General features: G+C 41.1%; 1 protein-coding gene across 1 annotated transcript; it reads left to right on the top strand.

Annotated features, from left to right (window-relative positions):
• The first annotated feature begins 15,230 nt into the window (after nucleotides 1–15,230).
• On the top strand, nucleotides 15,231–17,631 carry LOC122783485 (homeobox protein SIX6). Its single transcript, XM_044048319.1, has 2 exons — nucleotides 15,231–15,862; nucleotides 16,771–17,631. Exons 1-2 carry the CDS (start codon nucleotides 15,291–15,293, stop codon nucleotides 16,934–16,936), a joined length of 738 nt encoding a protein of 245 aa, XP_043904254.1. The 5' UTR covers nucleotides 15,231–15,290; the 3' UTR covers nucleotides 16,937–17,631.
• Nucleotides 17,632–22,113: the final 4,482 nt, after the last annotated feature.

The following is a 22,113-nucleotide window of genomic DNA, read 5'->3' as shown; positions in this document are numbered from 1 at the left end:
GGAGAGCTGCGAGAGAACACTTTAATATCTGTGAGCGGGGAGCGGCCTGCTTTCTCCTTCTCCTCTGTGACTCGCTTTGTGGAGAGGTTGGCGGAGGGTGATTGTACAAATGGTGGAAACGGGAACCAGACTTAATCCAATTAAGTCACTGGATAGTTGTGCAGCAGGGGTGACGCTCGCCTTGGCCGGCGTCGCCATTCTGATCGTCGCACTCCAAGAAGCGCGACGTTAGCGGTGTCAAATAAAGTGATACTCGTCGGCCATTTTTCTGCCGAACCTGAACTGTAAATCCTTTTTCCAGGATGTCACAGGACTTTAACTGTACATTTGACAATATTTGACATCATCATTATCACATCATACAATATCGCACTGTTGTGTTTTATTATGAAATGACTATCACAGGAAACTCTTAATCTCGCTTTAAGTGTGATTTTTTATTGTTTGAATATGGTATTTATACGAGAAAATACTGCACAGATACAGTAAAATGCAGCATTCAACAGGTAAATACACAGTAATATCTCATAACTGCTTTGTCACAGTACAAAACAGTATCTATACAATACAATGATTGTGAACTAGTCATTTATACTGTTATTACTGCGAATTTACTGTAAAATGCAGCATTATACGACATGACTGCTTAATTGTAGTAAAAACAGTATCTATACATGGAAAAATTGTGAAACATTCGTCATATAAACTGTAATTACTGTGACAAAATACAACATTTATACAGGTAAACACTGCTAAATCATAGTACTATATGGCTTAACTGCTAAGTCATAGTAAAAACAGGAAACTAATTGTGAAATAGTTGTAAATCATACTGTAGTTACTGTGACGTTACAGTAAAATACAGCATTTACACAGGTAATATGACATGATTGCTTAATCGTAGTAAAAAAAGTATCTAAACTGGAAAGAAATGTGGAATATTAGTCATATAAATTGTAATTGCTGTGACGAAATACAACATATACAGGTAAAAACTGCTAAAACATAGTACTAAATGGTTTAACTGCTAAGTCATAGTAAAAACAGTCTCTATACAGGGAAGAATTGTGAAATATTACACATATAAACTATAATTACTGTGAAGAAATACAGCATTTATACAGGTAGACACTGCTTAATCATGGTGCTATAAATGGCTTAACTGCTACCGTGAAAGTTCAGTATCTCAAATAGTTCATTCAACTCGTATCCAGTAACTTCTCTACTTACTGTGAATATATAAATCCAATATTTTACAGTGTGGAAACATTATTTAAAAAAAAAAGGCAATTCAACTGAATTTTCTCCACTAGATATTCAGCGGAATACTCCTTTACCACAGGAGTGCAGGGGCGGGCAGGGCAGGCGGATAAATGTAGAAAACAAACATTCATATAAAACGTGTGTGAATGTGTCCACTGAAGCACTTCTTTGGGTCTAAAACTCCTGCTATTGGTCTGTTCTTTTTGTAGCACCAAGAATGCTAACCTCCTGTGTGTGTGTGTGTGTGTGTGTGTGTGTGTGTGTGTGCGTCATTATCCTTGTTGAGAGAGAGAGAGAGAGAGAGAGAGAAAAACCCCCTCCTCATTCTAGCATACTCTCCCATCCTGTAATGAACAGACTCTGTATATTTATGTTTCCTCTCTCCCGGAGAACACTTGAAACACAAGAGGGGTTAAACTAAATAGTGGCGAGGTCTTTGGACCATTTTCAATATTTCCCCCCTCTGTGTCCCATAGGGTAAGTGAGGGGTTGTTCCTTTACAATAATCAGGTGACCAGGGGGAAAATAGCGTGGCCTTAACAAGCCCAAATTAAAAAAGAACATCATTTTCATTATGCAGTCAAACACAATTACAAGCAAATGTTTTCTCTGTGGAGCTGCCCGTGCTTTCAGCGTCTTTGTCCCCGGCTCCTTAGTGTGCGCAGAGAAAGGCCCCGGTGGTCAATGGGCAGCTGAGTGGCGTGTTCAGCGGAGGCCCACATCCTTAGCCCCCCAGCGCAGACGCTGTTTTGTTAGAAGAGCAGCCATACATTCTGAGCAGATTTGTCGAATTAGAGAGCGCAGCAGGAGACGGGGAAGGCGGCGGGGGTAAGTGATGGGGTGTACTTGTTGCTAGGTGACTGACACACAACTGCAGCATGCCAGTTTCCAGAGCTTGGCACTCCTTGTCTGTTTTTTTTTTTTGTGTTTTGTTTTCCTCCCTTATCACTCCCCTCCGCTCCCTGCTCCATCCCTCCCCGCTCCCCTTGTTGCTGAAGTGTAGACACTAAAATGAAGAGAAAACGGAACAAAAACAGGCCCAGACATTCTACAGTGCACCTCTAGCACCTACTTACAACCTAGTCATCAGCTTTTCAACTGTGTCGATACTTGGGGAAAAAAAAACTCCCTGCTCCAGTGTTGAGGCTTGTTGAGAAAAGGGAAAAAAATGCTTTTATGGGGGGGGGGAAGTAAATGCACCGGCGGGTTTAGCAAAATAAATACATGGTGGAGGACACGTAGAATTTCTACGAGCCACCGTCTCCCAGCAGGAGTTGATGCAGGGTGGTGTATTTGCTTCTTTTTTTGAACTCATTTTTATTCTAAAGTCCGATTTGTCGAGATTCCCCTGCGCAAACACTTGCCTCCTACGTCCTAAGTGTCTCGTCCATCTCTCCGGCCGCCAGACTTAGCACTCGGCCCACTTACCTTGTCCAACCGCGTCAAGGCACGTCAAGCATCTCGGAGCCTTTCACGGCGAGAGGAGAGGAATTTTTCTACAAGTACACGTGAAGTTTACATTTACCTGACACAGATGCTTCAGGTATTGTCATTTATAGTATATATATATATATATATATATGTATACTGTGTATACATTATATATATATGTGTATGTGGGTAGCACTTCTTGTCTTTGAGTGTATGAATGAAGAAACGAATGAAAGAAAGAAGTAGAAACCACAGAAGCTGCTGGTGCAACAATTGTGGAGAGGCATTGCCTGCACACTTTTGTCTCTGCCTGTCAGAAAATGTATTACCCTTTAAGAATTTGGACCCCTTTTATCCCCACACACACACACACACATATCCCATATTCCAATTCGGTTTCACATTAATTTCGAGCTCTGTCTGAAGGTCAAAACCAAATACACCCAAACCTGGAAAAAAAAAAAGAGAGAAGCCATTGTCGGTGTGTTTCTACACCTCGTGCCTCCCGATTCCTTTTCACCGAGGCAGCATCTTTCTTTCTTTGTGCTGCCGGGGGCTTATGAGACTATCAGGGCACAGGTGTGCCCCGAGGAAAATTCCCCTGCTCTCTCTAAAGCTGTATTATTCAGCACAAGGCCATGACAGTCAGTATTTCTAAAAGCATGTGGACGATTGTAAATGGTGACGCTGGAAACTGGCAGGAGCCCATTTACAAAAAAAAAAGAAAGAAGAAGACGACGACGACGGCGGAAGATACCGTATATACAATAACCGCGCTTTATTTGCCGCCAGGAACAAGATATAGATGAGCACATTTTAGTCATAATGAAAGAGTAATGTGCGTCTGACAAAGGAAAGAGCAGCGGTGATCAGCTCCAAACCTCACACACTTGTGTTGTAGCGGATTGGATTAGCAGCCAGCATCTATTTGGCCGGCGTCCACATGCAACTTCAAAAGCTAAGAATGGCATTAACCGTCTCTCAGCTTTTTCCTCAGCTGACGTGTCGCCCGCGTGCCAAAATATTTGGCAGGATGTTAATGGAAGTGGATGCTGATGAGGCCACAAACAACTCGTGTCACCTCCTTTACGCAATTATGGCTCTGATACCGTTCTCGCTCTTTCACAAGCGCGTCTGTTCTTTATTTGATGTCAGTGTGGGGTTTTCTCTTTTTCTTTTTTTTCTTGAACTTATTGAGAAATAAAATGTTAATTGCACCTACTAGACGATGCTTAGGCTTCATACCAAACATTTTCTCATCAACCAGGAAACACCACTAGTTGACAAGTCATCCCATATTTATATTCTGTTACAGTCATTTCTGCCTCTCTCCCTTCTCTTTTCCATCCTCATTCCTGATCTTACCTTTATTGTTGCTCTTTTCCCATTTTGAAATCATCCCACATTTAGTTTTTTCTATAAATTCTCACCTCACAGTGACACGTCGAGCCTCCGTCAACAAGGAAGTGCAGCCTGAGATCACGCCCTTGTCTTTCCTGCGTCATGACGTGTGACTTTGGCTCCATATCAAGAAGAAAACAAACGTGCTGCTGGCAAAAGCAGCCGTTTTAAAACCAAAACGTACCAACAAACAAATATTCTGCTCCCACAAAGAAGAGATGACATTACAGTATAGCAAGTTAATGGTAGTGTTGTAATCATTACATCATACGATATGATAATATGCACTGCGATATGATATGACGATACTATAAGATAAGACAATATACGATGAGAAACAATGCGATACGATACTATACGATGAGATACTATACGATACGATACTATACGATACGATACTATACGATGAGATACGATACTATAAGATGCAATACTATGCGATGAGATGCTATATGAAGAAATAGGATACTTTAACATGTGATACTTTATAATGAGATATGATACTATAAGATACGATACAATGAGATAAGATACGATATGATAAGATGCAATACAATACTGTATGATACTATAAGATAAGATACGATACGATAAGATAGTCCTTTAATTAGTCCCACAGCGTCACAGCAGCAAAGACAGTAAAGACCAAGGTAATACATAATAAGCATGCATAATAATAAATGATTAGCAATAAGGCTATAAAAAGATAAAACATTAGAATGTACGTTATAGACATTATTAAGTTACCAGACTATATACAATATTAGTTTGATATGTACAGTATAAGCAGGATTGAACATGAGATATTGTACATTGTGATTGCATCTTGATAATGAATTTTGACGACACTGATGGCAGCCTGTAGTTGGTTGGATGTGTTAGAAATAACATCATATTACTGTAACATTATAACCTTTTACCTTTTGCTAGTTTTGTGAATTATTAGTAGTAAGGATAGTACCTCTGTATTACAAAAATGATTATAGTACTATTACCATGTTGTTCTTGTGGTGAAAATATGTGAATATTAGTATGAGATTTCAGACCTATGACTGATTCTGATCATATCAGCTCATCCTGATGCATGACTCTGTTAGAAACTCCACTGCTGACTCTGGTATCTCATAGCTTGCTCATTTACACTGACCCAAATTCCCAGTATGTCTGTTAAGCAGCCTGATTTAATCTTCCCTGGCAGGAGCAGCCAGAACACCCCTCTACTTACCCTCCAAACATGCATTTTTAATCTGTATATTAAGATGTCACATAACAGTCTGAGCTCATCACCAGCGCCGCTGGCCTTCGCAGATATGGATTCAGTTCTGTTTAAAGTAGCATAATGCCGCCGCAGCTGCTGGCTGTTAGAGAGTAATCACTGAATGATGATGTGTAAAAACGTATTTTTCCTATATGAGAGCTATACCAAGGGCGACAGCTCGGCTGCAAATAGAATCCAATCTTGGTGTGTTTTTGGTGGGGGTGTGTGGGGGCGGCAGGATGTTACATTCAGTGGCAGAGAAGTGCGCGGAGGACAAGTGCAGAAATCATTCCACTCATCGTCTCAAGGTCTCTGAAATCTCCACACGGCCTCGCGCCTGTAGTGCAAGACTACCGATGCCACGCGGTGCACTGAGAGTGCGGCGCGCGGTTTAATATCTGAGTGACTCTCAGCCTGTCAGTCGTGGTTGGTGTCGCGGCATCAAGCACGGGGGGACCTGCTCGGTGACACTGGGTGGGCGGCGACTCGAGCGACGACGTGAATACATGCACGTTATACTTTCACTCTCGGCGTTCCATCGCCCTGCCACAGCCCTGTCTGTGCACCACACACACATTAATGCAACTATTTTTCTTGGGACACTGCATTAACTTCATTTGGACGAACCACTTTAGCCCCTTTTCCACTCCAGCGACTCACCTCGGCACTAGCGATAGCACCTGGTACTTGTTTTAGTGCCCGCTCTGGGTTAGAGGTTAGCAAGTCATAGTGCCACCTCATGATTGGTCATAGTGCCGCCACAGGAAGAGGCATGAGCGCGACGTCATGACGAACAATGCCGAACTGTAGATCAGTTAAAAAGACTTAACAATCCTAAAAATGTGGGTTAATCTCCAACAATTACCAGTGAAATGTCTAAAATCTCATCATTTAACAGTGGAGTCTGGTGTATTAAGCGACATGGCAGTTTCGTGCAGCCGTTCTGTGATGACTCCGCCCACGTTGAGGAGGAACTATATCGTAATGAAGACACAACCAAACCGCGTAGAGCCGAGACGAGCTAGGACCACGTAGTGGAAACACGGCTTATGTGTGTCGCTGTTATTTATTGTGTGTAATTTTGTGTGTTGCTGTGGTAGCAACTTTGGTTCGACCTGTTTGGTTTGTGGCTGTTTCACTCTCCTTTGTGTGTTACTGTTTTGTGTTAAAGCACAAACTTTGAGTTTGTCTTCTGTGATGTTTTTACCTCATGGTGGCAGTCACTTTAGCATTTTGGTTGTATCGAACATTTATTCAGGGCAGAAATGTTCTCATTTAAAGTTTTTAATATTGTTACTGGTGGTTTCTTGGGAGCTGGGAAGGGGGAGTCTCCTTATTTGTGTTGCGATCAGGTTTTCCTGACACAACCTAATGAAGGCGTCATCAAATCTTAGCCCTAAATTCAGCTATCTGCCTGGACAGGTTGGGGTGAAAGGACAAGAGGGAGGTGAGGTAGAGATAGAAGAGGGAGACCAGGAGCAGATATATCACAGTTGTGTCAGGACAACAAAAGCACTTCCTCTGAAATGAGGTTCTGTGTCTTTAGGACCACGCTTTGGTCTCCATGAGGACGAGGTCAGTGTTTATGCCAGAAAAATGTCCCAAAAGAGGCAACAAATACAACAACAGCAGCAGTAACACACACACACACACAGAGAAAAGCCTTGTCTGCCATCTCCTGTCAGAGGCATCACCCTGTAGGTCCAGTGATGAGCTTTGTGCACACTGACTCTGCTCGGGCAGCCCCGTCGTCTCCCGTCTCCATACCTACAGTAGAGCTGACTCCCCTCATCCTAATGAGCTCTGTCAGAATGGCATTTAACATAAGCCGTGGGTGAAGCACAGCTGACAGTCACCGAGAGTCAGGAAATCCGGGAAATCCCCCTTTTGTAGTGGTCAGTGTTCCATTTGCAATTTGACGGGCAGATTGTTTGAGTTTTGACCTGCGGAGCGCGGCACACGCCGGGTGCCCTTATTTCTCCTTTGTCTTGTTTTCGGCTGTAAAAAAAAAAGTGAAGATGATTCGAGTGGACGATGGATCGATGGACACCGTTGTCTGAGATTCAAGAGCTGTGCCACATTGTGTGTGAAGGCCGTTCTTGATGCAAATAAAAAAAATCCCACATTGAGGAAACAGTTGGGGAGGGGGGTCTACGGTATGTGGAGGGAAACTAAACTCTTTTTTCTTTTCTTTTTTTTTATCCTTATAGTGTAGGAGATTGTAATACAGAGATGAATGTACCACTTACTATAGAGTAATGCATGAGCTCAGGGTGAAGTCACTGTGCTATGAGGAGATGGTATGAATCATTCCCCGGAGCTAATGGACGCGATCCAGGCTTCTCCTCTGCTTTTCCCCCCCGTCCCTCAAATTGCCTGAGGATGTATACGGGTGTTTATTATGGGAATATAACAGGTTCAAAATATGAAATGAACCCAGCATACCGTGGACTAGGAAGCTTTTTTCACTCCGATATTAAATCACACACTTCCTTAAAAAAGACCATGTAAAGGTCACTATGGAAAACTCTGTGACAGTGCGGACAAAAGAGCAAAGTCTCTCACTAGAGGAGACATTTATTGACAGTCATCTGTGTGTGTGTGTGTGGGGGGGGGACTGGGAGAAGCAGTGGCTCTTAGACAATGTGAAGTGGAGGTGAGGCCCGGGCGGCGTGGCCGCAGCGCTGTGACCTGTGCCCTGAGTCACGCATCATGTCGCTCCCCGACGCCAGCGGACGCCCTGACTCTGATGAGTGTTGACTCCTGTCACCTTTAGGTGTCGTCAGGATCCTCTGACATGGCATGGGCTGGGGGTTTTTTTTTTCTGTCTCCTCCTCCTCCTCCATCTCCTCCTACTTCTTCTTCTTCTTCTTCTTCTTCTTCTTTTTGCTTTTCAGTCATAATCCAGACACCAGGAAACAGAAAAAGAGGTTTGCCCTTGTCACTCACCGAGTGAGTCGATAAGAGATCAGAGAGAAACCCCATATGTGAGGAAGAGCATTTCATCGTTTATTTTTCCATTACTATGTTAAAATAGTCTTTATCGACAAAAACAAAAGTAAAAAACTGTCTATTTTGTGACCTCTGCACCATTATTTCTACTTTATATCACAATTTAAAATGTATCATAACCTAGACTCAACAACGATAGAGAATCATTTGTGAAGCCTGAATATGTGACCTATTAACACACACACACACACACACACACACACAGGATGCCCATATAAGGAGTTGTGTATTATTCCCACGGCAATGCACAGATCTGTGCCGCGTGCGCACTAAGGGTTAAAACAATATTAAGGAACACATATTCACCATTAACTAAGTGCTTACTAGCCCTTTATTAGTGATTATTAAGCACGCATTAACATGTGGTGATAGAGGTAGAATAATGTTAATACGTGCTTAATAATTACTAATAAAGGGCTAGTACGCTACGTGCTATATGCATGTTAGTAAGCACCTAGTTAATGGTGAATATGTGTTCCTTAATATAAAGTGTGACCAGAATTTCATCAGAGGTCTTTTTTTTAGTTAAAATAACTGTTACTAATAAATTTGAGTAAACCAAAGGAGAAAAGTGACATTTAACACCACGCTAACAATGATTCCACGCTCACAGGCGCCACTGATCCCCTTCAGCTACTCCTTGACTACAACTACACCCAAAATCTGATGATAACTCGGTCGTTTCTCCCCTTTCAAAGGACTACAAAAATGGCAGCGCCGTGGATGGATTCCCGATGATATAAATGATTGTTTTCGTCTCGTCCAATATTCCAAAATGGGCCCCAGATTAAAGATTTGTAAACAGTCATTTTTGCACTTAAGGCAAATCACAATAGACGTAAACATTTCTGCGGGTATTGTGTATTATCACAGTGGCTCTTTCATTGGATTTGTTGAGCATCTGCTACATGGCTTGTTTTTTTTTGAACAGTTTCACATTCACCGCGGTACAATGCGGCTGAGGAGTGATTGCGAAGAATAACAATTTCACGTATGTTTTCGTGCGCGGACAAATCACTCACTGCTGTGTTCAATTTCAATTCCCGAGCCTGCCGTGCTGGAACTGCACTCGCGGAGGATTTACTGTCCACACAATCACAAGACAAGGCATTTTCCCTCCAACAGAGAAACGCCGCCTCGCACACACAATCACTTTGTTGTGCGAGTGCCTATAGGTGATGCATGCATTTGTTCATTTGTTCACAATTTTCTCCTCTCCGTCGCTGTGCTTCCTGCACAAACACTATAATATACAGCAGGTGGTGTGCGGCGTGCACTCTGCTTAGTTTCATTTAGCCCTTTATCTGGCCTGGAATTGACTGCATTCAAGGGTGGAATGGATGTAATAATTGCATACACTCTATAACTTACTCCCCCGTAAACGTTTTTCTCTCGCTTACATTTCACGACCAGCAAGGCGAGTGAAAACATGGAGATTCGGGGGAAACCTTGGGCATAGGATCTTGTTTTTTTTTTTTATGGTTGCACGACGACTGAATGGAGTTACATTTACAGGCGACGGATGCTTGATAAAGCCCGGCGTAATATAGAACCGCAGTGATATACACGCACAAAAGGAAGATTCTTAAGCTCAGGTGAAATGGCACTCCTTGCTTTTGTGCCGCCTCAGTCTCCTCATTATACGATGTAAAAAAACCATGTGAAGCCCTCTTGTGTGCTCTGCTTTGAGGTGGACATTATGGAATTACATATTCACTGCATCATGCTGGTGTAGATTGGCTTAGAGGGTATAATTTCTGACATCACGTGCACTGGTCATGCCTGACACACAAAAGCTTGGGGGGGAGGAGTGTGTGTGTCAGGGCAGGGCTGTGTGTGTGTAGGTGTGGCATAAATATGGACCTTGTCGGGACCAAAACTTGGTCCTAATGAGACAGGACCTGGTTAAGTTTCGGATCCAAGATTTGTTTTGTGGTTAGGTTCAGGTTAGGGTTAGATTAGCATTAGCTGCTTATGGTAAAGGTTAGCGATAACCAGAGGTGGACAGTAATGAATTACATTGACTCGCGTTACTGTCATTGAGTAGGTTATTTTTGGGTACTTTTTAAAGTCATTTCTTAAATTTGTAATTTTACTCTTACTGAAATATGTTTTCTATTTCAGTAATTCTATTTCAGTATTTCTATTTCAGAAGTTACGGAACTTTGCTACATTTTAAATCACATCCATTACTGAGAAAAACAAATTTAAAATTCAACTTTGGCTGTGAGTGATGAGGACTGGTGAACGAATGATGAGGACAGGTGAACGAACGATGAGGACAGGTGAACGAACGATGAGGACAGGTGAATGAATGATGAGGACAGGTGAATGCGATGACAGATGAATACGAGGACAGGTGAATGAATGATGAGGACAGGTGAATGGCGATGACAGATGAATGGCGAGGACAGGTGAATGAATGATGAGGACAGGTGAGCGATGAGGATGAATGAATGATGAGACAGGTGAATGGCGATGACAGATGAATGATGAGGACAGGTGAATGACGATGACAGATGAATGACGAGGACAGGTGAATGAATGATGAGGACAGGTGAATGATGAGAACAGGTGAATTGGCATTAATTAAGGTCCCGAGTGAGTGAGAAAGTTAAAGCATTTGTGACCTTTGATCCATTTTGACTGACACATTATGTTTACATATTTTATTTTGTCAGCACTTGTCAGCGATTTGTGTCCCCGTTAACAAGTAACTAAGTAACTTTTACATTTTAAACGAGCTACCTTTTTTTTAACTTTAACTTGAGGACATTTTTAGACCAGTACCTTTACTTGTACTTCAGTAAAATGTTATCAAAATAGTGGTACTCTTGGTGGAGTAGACTCTTTCAGTACTGTCAGTAAGGCCGTCCAAATGAATGGGAGTCAATTCAGTGTGTGTGTGTGCTGTGTATTGCATTGTATTCTCCAGTCTCCATGTCAGCTGTGGCTCGCTGGATTACACGCGCTGGGCAATGGGTCAGCTGATAAGAAGTCTTCTCTGTTACCACAAATCCACAGATTAAATGCAGCGTCAAGAGCCACTGCTTGCCCCCGAGGGCGAATGGGTCTGAAAATACCACTGGCAGAGAGAGCTTTGGCTTAACCCTTCTGTCGCCGTGGACGACGTGTGAGCGAAGTGACTCTTTAAGTCGTGCTGCATGAGCCTGGCCTTTAAATACGTGCAGGTCACCCAGGGTTTATGGCTGGTGTGACTGACATGATATCTTAATTGGAAAGTTAATCCCGTGCTGCAGGACAGCGACACTGACTCTTACTTGACTCCACTGGTGTAGAAGTCGACCAAACACTGAGGTCATGGCAGCGTGTAAACGTGCACTGTGATGTTTTTACCCCTGCCCACCCCAGGCAACGACCAGCACACATTTTTACACCGCGGCACTGTTGGCGTCAGAACAGGCTTAGAGTGAGAACCCTCTTTGTTTTGTACGCGTACATTTCAGAGGGATTTATGAATATGAAGAGCAGCAGCAGCGATGATGGGGGGAGGGAGGGGGAGGAAAGGTACTGTCGGTCTCTGCATGGGATAGTGGCAGCATGGCTGTTGGTGACAGACCCTTGTAGCGTCTCGTCTGCTCCACTGATCCCAGGGAATCTGGGTCATTTTCAGCCTGTTCACATGAAACCGTTCCCCCACTTCTTCCCTCCCTCCGCCCGGGGCGAGCTACAACCCTGCTACATGCTACACACACACTTATATATGTGTATATATATACATGAGCTTCTCCCCAACAGTCCAATAATTATTTATGATGGTGTTAAAATAACATATATACGTGCATCTGCATAAGGATATTAGTTTATAAATAATCGGATATGTATAGTATTTATTTATTTATGTATTAAAAAAGGCTTTAAGTCATTTATCATCCCTTGGAATTACCCCTCATTTATACATATGTATATATGTATATATATATATACATATGTATATATATATATATATATGTAAACTATGTAAGAAATATGACAGCTACTGTGCAATACTGCTAATTATATAACATATTTACTTGTAAATATTATGTTATTGTTTTCAATATGGTCTTGTTTTCATTTGTTGCCTTGCACATATTTCATAATATTTAATAGTATTTTGTCCCCCCCCCCTAATTTTATTTCTACTTTTCGACATATTTTGTGATTGTATGCTACTGGATTAAAAGGATTATATTATTTTAAAAATGATAAAACCTCACACTATAAACCCAAACTAAACCAACAACTCATTTATTTTAAGGTCACAGCTTGTGGGCTGGATTTATGGCTGTATTCCAACTGTAATCCAGGTTATTATTATTATTAATAATATAAATAATAATTAATATTATTATTGTTATTATTATTAAACAGCTCTTTATAAATACCCACATGTTTAAATAGAAACGTGCATCAGCAGCAGCAGCAGCAGCAACATACTCTGTGTTTGTCTGAGAGGAGACATGGCGGAGTGATCCATGAGACAAAAAAAGAAAAAGACGAAAGAGAAATAGAGAAAGTGTTTGAATGAGAGCCACTGTGTTGCTGTGATGATGGATGTGAATTGGTGTCAGGAGGCCTGTACTCTCGCGTCACCCTGCATGTGACAAAGGCCTGCGGACTCGAACATACACTTACACCACAGAACAGTATAGACGATACACTTAAGAGCACATGGAATATTTATCAGTGGAGATGAAGAGGGACAATCGAATATAATGCAAATGATCATTTTTGTTTTATTCCCTGCTCCAGATAAAAAAAATCAGTCAATAACATATATTAACTTTCTCTAAATGTGTAACGAATAAAAAAGGGCATCACATTTGGAATTATAGGAAATAAAAGTGTCCACATTACACTTATAAATCTTTAAGCACGTGTGCAGACGTGTGGCTTACAGGGCAGGGCATGTTATAGAGTCTACAATTGTTATTTAAGAGATCCAAAACACCTCCATGTTTTATTGATGCACACTTCCTAGAAGAAGGAGATGTGGGAGAAAAAAAAAGAATAAAAGTTAACCTGCTGTGCTTGTAAATTCCAGTCTGCAGAGGTGAAATATTTAACACGCAGCTAAATATTTCAGTGCAGCACCTTGTCTTTCGCCCTCTCACTTTACTGCCACTGTTTATCAATATTTACCAACATATGTAGCCAGAAATATCATCATGTCGTCACCAGTTTAATACAGACTTCTTCAAAAAAAATGATAATACAATCAAAACGAGATTGTCCTTAAAAATAAATAAATAAATAAATAAATAAATAAATAAATAAATATGAAGATGATGCAGTGGAAGCAGAGCAGCGAGAGAATGAGCAGCTTCCTGGGCAGAAGGCATTCATAACCCCGCATCAAGAGTCTATAATTCATGCACAAAGAGCCCGAGGGGGATTTAGAGAGAGAGACACAGAGAGAGAGAGAGAGAGACTGTGAAAATAATATCGGGCTTTTCCGTCAGAATGAACTTTACCACTGTATCCAGCCATGAAATAATCTGACCCGACACTTAAAACCATCTGCGCTATCTATCCTTCCTCTTATTTACCAAATCAGCCTGTGCACAAAACGGAGTGTGTCTGATACTAAAGCCGAGTAGCCTGGCAGTGCCACGGTAATCCTGCACACACACACACACACACACACACACGCGCGCGCGCGCGCGCACACACAAATATACAGTATATGAGGAATCTTCTTCTTCTCCTCCTCCTCCTGCAGCTGCAGCATCCATCTTCACCACAGCCTCCATCTCTGCTGTGCGCGCCCTGATGTAAATAAACTATACTGTAAATATACAGGCCACATGCACACGCACGCACGCACACACACACACCAACATCACCACACTGACTCCAGTTCACTCATTCATTCTTTAACAAAAAACACCAACAACATTTTTTTATTTTTTATTTATTTGGCACTTATATTTTTTTATCTATAGCCTCAAACCGGAACACAAATAATAATAATAATAATAATAATGAGTGTTTAGAGTAAATGTTATACAATTTTGTATTCATACCTTTTGATTGTGGCTATAAACTTATTGATTGGATTCAATATTAGACTTTTTTATTTTCCGTAAAATGTAATATGTACATATATATGTGTGTGTGTATATAGTGAGCTGTTATTTTCCTATATAAAGCGACGTGTGAAGAGGATGAGGACGTGTTGTGCTGCGTTTGGCACTTCACTGTTTACAAAGTGAAGAGTCTCTATTTCCCTTTAACACCGCCCGCCGCACAAAGACACGGCGCGTTCGGTGGCAGCGAAACGTTTGCACACTATGATGCACCAAAGGTCAAAATGTTTATATTATTTTATTATTATTATTTTATTTTTTTCCTTTTTTTTTTGGAGAAAGGGAGGTGCGCGCAGCTCCCTCTCTTTCCGCCCGATTGGCCGAACTTGACAGTGATTGACGTGCATCCATGGCAACCGAGCAGCCAATCTGCCAAGTCCAATAGGAAATCATCGGAGGGGGCTTGACTGTCTTTTTCCCCCCCTTCAAAAATACATCTCTGCTCCGGCTGCAATTCTTTCCTATACACCCTACCTTGAAAAATACACCGCGGCTCCGGCTTTAATAATTGTCTCGCATCTTCGCCTCTTTGCGGCCAAGTTTGCGGGAGGAGGAGGATGCGGTAAGCCGGAACAGCGCGCACGCAGCATCGTTCCTGCTCCACGGCGGCGCTTGGTGTTTGCGGCTGTTCAGCGGCTGGTCACACGCGTCTGGTAGGGTAACTTTGGAATCGCCTGGGTTTTTTGGGATAGGATTGCTTTGGCGCACGGGAAGAAGGAGAAGAAGGAGAAACGGAGGATTAGACACGGAGGAGAGGGAGAGAGGGAGAGAGAGAGAGAGAGAGTGAGAGAGGAGAAAGGAGGGGGAGAGAGGGGAACACAGGAGAAGCCTCCATGTTTCAGCTGCCCATCTTGAATTTCAGCCCCCAGCAGGTCGCCGGGGTCTGCGAGACCCTGGAGGAGAGCGGGGACGTGGAGCGGCTCGGTCGCTTCCTCTGGTCGCTGCCCGTGGCGCCAGCGGCCTGCGAGGTCCTCAACAAGAACGAGTCCGTACTGAGGGCTCGCGCCGTCGTCGCCTTCCACACGGGCAATTTCCGTGAACTCTACCACATCCTGGAGAACCACAAGTTCACCAAGGAGTCGCACACGAAGCTGCAGGCGCTGTGGCTCGAGGCGCACTACCAGGAGGCGGAGAAGCTGCGGGGACGCCCGCTGGGGCCCGTGGACAAATACAGGGTGCGCAAGAAGTTCCCTTTGCCCAGAACCATCTGGGATGGAGAGCAGAAGACGCACTGCTTCAAGGAGCGAACCCGGCACTTGTTAAGAGAATGGTACTTGCAGGATCCCTACCCGAATCCCAGTAAAAAGAGGGAGCTGGCTCAGGCCACTGGACTCACACCCACGCAAGTGGGGAACTGGTTCAAAAACCGCAGACAAAGAGACAGAGCAGCGGCTGCGAAGAACAGGTGAGCGTCTCTCTCTGCAAGCGCGCGCGTGTATGTGTGTGTGTGTGTGTGTGTGTGTCCGTCCTACAAATCGCTCGTGCCAGTGGATTATAGAAACAAACAAAAACACACGGACTTCTGATTTTACGCACATTCACAGAAAACAAACCACTGATGCCGCTGACAAATCGGAATTTATATGTATAAATTATATATACATAAGTTAAATTTAAATTTAACTTATGTATATACACATTTAAGTAGATAAATACATATTTGTACTTCACAAATGGGCCTTTGCTATTTCATGCATGCATACAATTTAGGTTAAGCTTCGTAGAGAAATCCTGTAAATGCCAATTACTCGTCCAGCCCCTCCGTTGAAAGGCCCCTTTGTGATGTGGGTCGAGGTCAAACTGCTTTATTGGTCACGTTTAAATGAGATAAAAGAAACCTATAATTTGCCACTATAGTGAATAAGCTATAGTTTAACCTGAGAACCAGCGTTTAGATGATAAATGTCCACTGGCCTTTTGTCTGCGTTGAGTTTTTGTAAATAAAACACAAGGTTATTGGGTAGTTTCAATCAAAAGCTCGTTTTTTTTGTTATTTAATTTTATGCGTTTTAAATGTAAACAATTTAAATGTACTCTTTTTGTTTCAGGATAGTATTATAATTTGCTTTTTTTATCATATTCTAACAGCATGAAAAAACACATTTCATATCACATTTCGGTGCTCGGTGTAAATGTGTAATTACGATTAAGATGCTATTTTGTTGTTAAATAAAATACAGACAATATTAATAATGCATGTATGATAATAATAAAATAACAGCACAAATATTATCTGCAATAATAATAATAATAATAGAAATGTAACATAATTGTGAAGCATTTGAACGCCACGTTGTCTTCGTCTCCTCGCAGGCTCCAGCAGCAGGTTCTCTCCGGCGGCTCGGTTCGCTCTCTGGCGGACGAGGACGGCACCGTGGACCGGCTCGGGAACTCGTCCAGTCCGGAGGCGAGTCTGTCCAGCAAGGCCGCCGCATCCGCCATCTCCATCACCTCCAGCGACAGTGAATGTGACATCTGACATTTGACGCGCGCACGTGCACCGCGTGCTGATTCCGCTGCTGATGATGCTGAGGATGAATTAGAGGGAGGGGAAAGAAAGACAATCTGACAAAAAGAAACAAGTCATATAGTGCCTGCATTGAGTAAACACACACACACACACACACACACACACACACACACACTGATAGTGACTGATGCCAAATCGTGGATCTGATGTGACTGTGCGTCCTGTTCCTTTTTAGGCCAACACACACTTTTTATTTTGCGTTTTACCCACGCGTGGATAACTGAACTTAAAATGGACGAAGCATATTTCACGGACTAATATTTAAAAACAACGCCCTGAGAAGAAAAAGGAAGAAAGGTTTAAAAAAAAAAAAGGAAAAAAAAAAGAAAAGAAAAGGGCACGTGAGCGCCTCATCTAAGCTCTTCTCTGTGGGTATTTCATGTTGAAAGAGAACTGTGATATTTTCCACTTTACTTTCAAAGTTTTATAAATAATGTTTATTTGCCTATTTAAAAAAAGAAGAAGGAGAAAGAAACAATCTGCTCTGTCTCTCTGGATTTCATATTCATTTGCTTGGTGTTTTTTAATACTTACCTTGTACACAGGTGGACCTGTTGAGCATGCGCGCTTTAGTGACAAACATGTGTGTCCGTAACGTCTCAAAAAAATCAATAAATAAATAAAAATAATTGTCCATGAAACGAGTTTAAATTTTTATCATTGTCGTGTGGAAAGAAGGAAAAAAAAACAACACTAATCGAGGAGTAATAATAATAATAATAATAATGATATATAAAAAAAATCATCTTGGTTGTTTTCATGCGCTGCAGTGCTGCGTTTTGTTTTTTTATGTTACACATAATTGGCCACAGCACGCTTGGCGTCCCCGTAACGCGGGGTGACAGCGAGAGGTCACGCAGAGGCCGAATCACAAACCGGATGATGTGCAGGGGAGAGATCACACAGATCACAACACGGCACATCCACGAAATGAGCTTTACATCATGTAAAGAAACGGGCAAGTGTCCATTTTCCCAAGACAGCAGCGGGCTCTGGTGCGTAATGGAGATGCGTAATGGCGCACAAGCTTCCTTTAAATCACATTTAAAATTAAAATAAAAAAAACACAGTCCATTTTTAGGTTTGTTATTGTTGCTTCATCAGTGAGAGATTTCATTTTAAATCAAAGTGACTTTAATGACCTACACAAACGGCAAATGATGCAAACAAGAGTTCAAAAAAATAGTTTTGCTTGATGGCTGTGGTTTATTTTAATTGACTGACATGGTTTCAATTATTTGGCGCAGGATTATCCCACCGCTACTGTTCACTATAATATTTCTGTTGACTATTTTTCTATATTCTTTTTTATAGTTTTTTGCAGCATCCTTCCATGTTTAAATACGGCATTATAGACTCTGTATCATTGAAAAATAATTGTACTGCAGCTAGCGATTATTTTCATAATCGATTAATCTGTCGAGTCCATGAAATGTCAAAAATTCGTACGATGATGATGATGATGTCTTGTTTTATCCACAAAACAATCATTTCTTTGTGATGTGGAGCAAAAAAAGAAAGAAACAAAAACAGAATGATTCAAATAATATAAATAAAACACTCACATCGATGAATCGCTGCAGTCCTATAATTCAGATTATTATCTGCTGGTCTTATATATAAGTAGACTTGATGTGTTAAGGAGGAGGCAACAAAAAAAAAAAGTGAGCAAACACAGACTAGACGCAGAACTTCAAGTTGAGCTTTAGGGGCAGACACCTGGTTTCCTTCCCATTTGTAATTAATTAGGCTACACTAACTTCTCCAGCACACAAAAGTCTTTGAGCTCCAGCAGCACAGACACAGAGGAAACAAGTGAAGGGAAATAAATTGGGTTGGGAGGCTTTTTACTTTTGCTGCCTCCCTCCTTTTCAGACGTGGGGGACAAAATGGCTGAATATTTCCGTTTTTCCTCATTGAAAACGAGGAGTGGATGAAAAAGTCTTTCTCGCAGTCAATAAGGTTGTCAAACTGGTCAGCAGTAATCAGTGCTAATGATGTTCTCTGTGCTCTCTGCTGGGACAAAAGGGGCCCCGCTGCTGTTTTGTGAAGGGAAGCGACCACAGCTAAAGAAAAGACTCCTCTCTCTCTCTCTCTCTGTGTGTGTGTGTGTGTGTGTGTGTGTGTGTGTCCCATTAACAGGATTTAATTACCAGTTGATTGTTTTTTGTGGCTCATCAGCGCAGACATTTCATGAAGGATTTCTCACAGATTTAGTTTTCAATTTGAATACTTTGTCTTGGTTTTTTTTAACCCCTTATTTCTGCAAACCTTGGTTAAGCATCATGATGATCGATAATGCTCAAAATGACTGGACTGGATGGAAAGAGTGGCCGTGACGTGAGTGAGGAATGCGCACGTCTGCTATATTATGTTGTGGAAATGGCTGCTTTTAAAGCATCGTCATAACAACACTGTACTGGGCTGATATCCTTATGTGTAGAAATCCAAGTGTATATCACACACACACACACACACACACGTTGTAACAGGTCAGTACTTGCTGTCAATCAAACAGTAGTTAAAGCATCAGTGTGGTTAAAAAGAGTCTCACTGTAAATCCAGTGTGTTACAGTAAAGCTGAAGGGCATGCTGCTGCTGCTGCTGCTGTTGTTGTTGCTGCTGCTGCTGCTGCTGTTGTTGCTGCTGCTGCTTCTTCCCTGACAAAATGCATCTGCATTGTGATTGAGTCTGTTACCATGGTTCATTGTGTGTGTGTGTGTGTGCAGACACTGACGAGCACAGTTCATATAGCAAATCCAGAGCAAGAGAAATGCACAAACTTCCTGCAGTTTCCTGCAGTCTATGGTGGAGAAAGTTACACGGTTACACGGCCACGCAGACACTCAGTGTCTCGACTCATCTGCCGATTAATTAGATACACAGGACACATAATAAAGTGTCAACGTGTTTTGTTTTTTCTTTTCAGAAATAGTGTCTCATAGTGTGTTACTTGATACCAGTGTGGTTTAGATGCTACTTTTTTGTGTCTGGTACCGATATCAGAAATGATCAGATATCACGAGTATCTACTAGTATCTACTGATACCAATATATCAAACTGGAGGATCTACTGATATAACAAACTTGAGTATCTATTTATACCGATATTAGTGCGCCACAGTCATTTGAGACCAGTTATGAACATATGAAGCTGTTAACAACACATTTGTGCCGAGTCATTTTTTCAAAAACATGACTCTCCAACTGTGTAACAATTATCGTTCTCCCCAAAAACAAGGAAATAAACAGTGTCGTTGCTGATTTGTATTTCCTTTTTTTTTTTAACAGTGTGTGCAGAGTGAAAGCATTACATTTTTATCCGTCAGATATCCAATCCCATGATTTTATGACCACTATCGGACCGATACTGGCCGATACCGATTCCCCAGTCAGGTCATTTTCCTCTGGCCTTTGCCATCAACAAGGTATTTTTCCACACTTACAATCTTACCATGTCCAGAGTGTGACCTCAGTGTGACCTTGGCCGCATCGACATGCCTGAAAGCATCTGCCTTGCATTAATGAGCCTTTGAAAAGGTGTACTTAATAAAGTGGCCGGGGAGCTGTTGAAGGGTTGAAGGACACGAGCTCCAGGAAGAATCCTCCGATTTCTCAACAATAGGTTCAGGTTGTCACAGGCTCGAAAAGCATACGGAAAAAAAAATACCCCTGGCAGCATCCACTTTACATATATGTATATATATATATATATATATATATATATATATATATATATATATATATATATATATATATATATATATATATATATATATATATATATATTTATACATATATATACATGTATATATTTATACATATATATTTGTTTCAAGCAGTAATAAAATTAAAAACACATTTAAATGAACTTGTTCAATCAGGGGAGTCAAACTCGCGGCCCACGGGCCCCATATGGCCCCCCCAGTGGACATCCTGTGGCCCTACACTTATTTTAATATATATATCTATATATGTATACATATCTATATATATAGATGTATATATATGATGAAAACTGGCCCAAACTCACAAACAGTGAACAACATTACTTCATTCAACATTTCATTTTAACTATAATTCTTCTTATTATTATTTATTATTATTTTTATTATTATTACAATATTCAAGCTTGTCTTGTGTTTAAAATACAATTGTCTACTGTGTTATTATTTTATTTCTGTATACTATTATATATATATGTATATATATATATATATATATATATATATATATATGTATATATATATGTATGTATCATTTTAATTTCTAATTACTAAAGAGTTTTAGTAATTTAGTATTTTTTTTCCTGTTTTCACTTGACCGGCTTCCCCTCTTGACCAGACTAGAAGTTCACTGGCCCCCAGGTCATTTTGAGTTTGACTCCCTGTGTTGAATAGTGTGTTAATGATGGTGCAGAGCAGAGGACTCTGTCTCACTGTCCATGACTGACTTCTTTTCTTTTAATATAAAACAAAGCTAAACATAATTCCTTTACAGATATTATGTTTCACTTGTTTTTTAACCATATTCCGTAGTCATCCTCCGGACTGAACATTATCACTTTTATAATTCTATTTAATCGCGCATTACACTCGTGTTTATTTGTCTCCACCAGCGCACTTTAGTGGAATACATGACTTCTTCTTATAGTTATACAAACAGGTTGTTTTTTTTGTTTTTTTTTTTAAAAAAAGGTGGTATTGAGGTGTTAATAATAATCGGCCTTCTTGTGCGTAAACAGAAAACATCTCTCAGCACAGACTCTCTCATGTGACCTTGAGAGTGAACGTGTTCAGTGTGGGCATGAGGTTGTATTGAACTGCATTACACTGTGAGCCTGTACCTAATAAAATGGCACACACTGACCGTGTGACTTCATGGTAACTCATGATATTACAATACAGTAACAACGTGTATAGTTTTTTTTCATAGTACATGTAATTTACTCCTTCACATTAAAATGACTCAGAATTGTAATATTTACCATATTGTGTTTAAATTCATCCTCTCTTATGTGCCACACATATTTTTCAATTCTTATTAACAGGCTATTACCTATAGAAATATGATATTGCCATAATAAAAAATATAAATATGTAAATATGTTACTGTACTGTAAGGTG

The sequence above is a fragment of the Solea senegalensis genome, linkage group LG16 (assembly GCF_019176455.1).
Source record: "Solea senegalensis isolate Sse05_10M linkage group LG16, IFAPA_SoseM_1, whole genome shotgun sequence".
NCBI classification, from domain to species: domain Eukaryota; kingdom Metazoa; phylum Chordata; class Actinopteri; order Pleuronectiformes; family Soleidae; genus Solea; species Solea senegalensis.
Note: the sequence above shows the minus strand (reverse complement) of the source record. Positions and strands in the feature narration are given on the sequence as shown.

Excerpts from the sequence above, each read along its gene's own strand:
- LOC122783485 (XM_044048319.1), top strand. The coding sequence starts at position 15,291 with ATGTTTCAGCTGCCCATCTTGAATTTCAGCCCCCAGCAGGTCGCCGGG. Across the intron at positions 15,863-16,770 it reads GCAGCGGCTGCGAAGAACAG|GCTCCAGCAGCAGGTTCTCT; the intron begins GTGAGCGTCTCT and ends GTCTCCTCGCAG.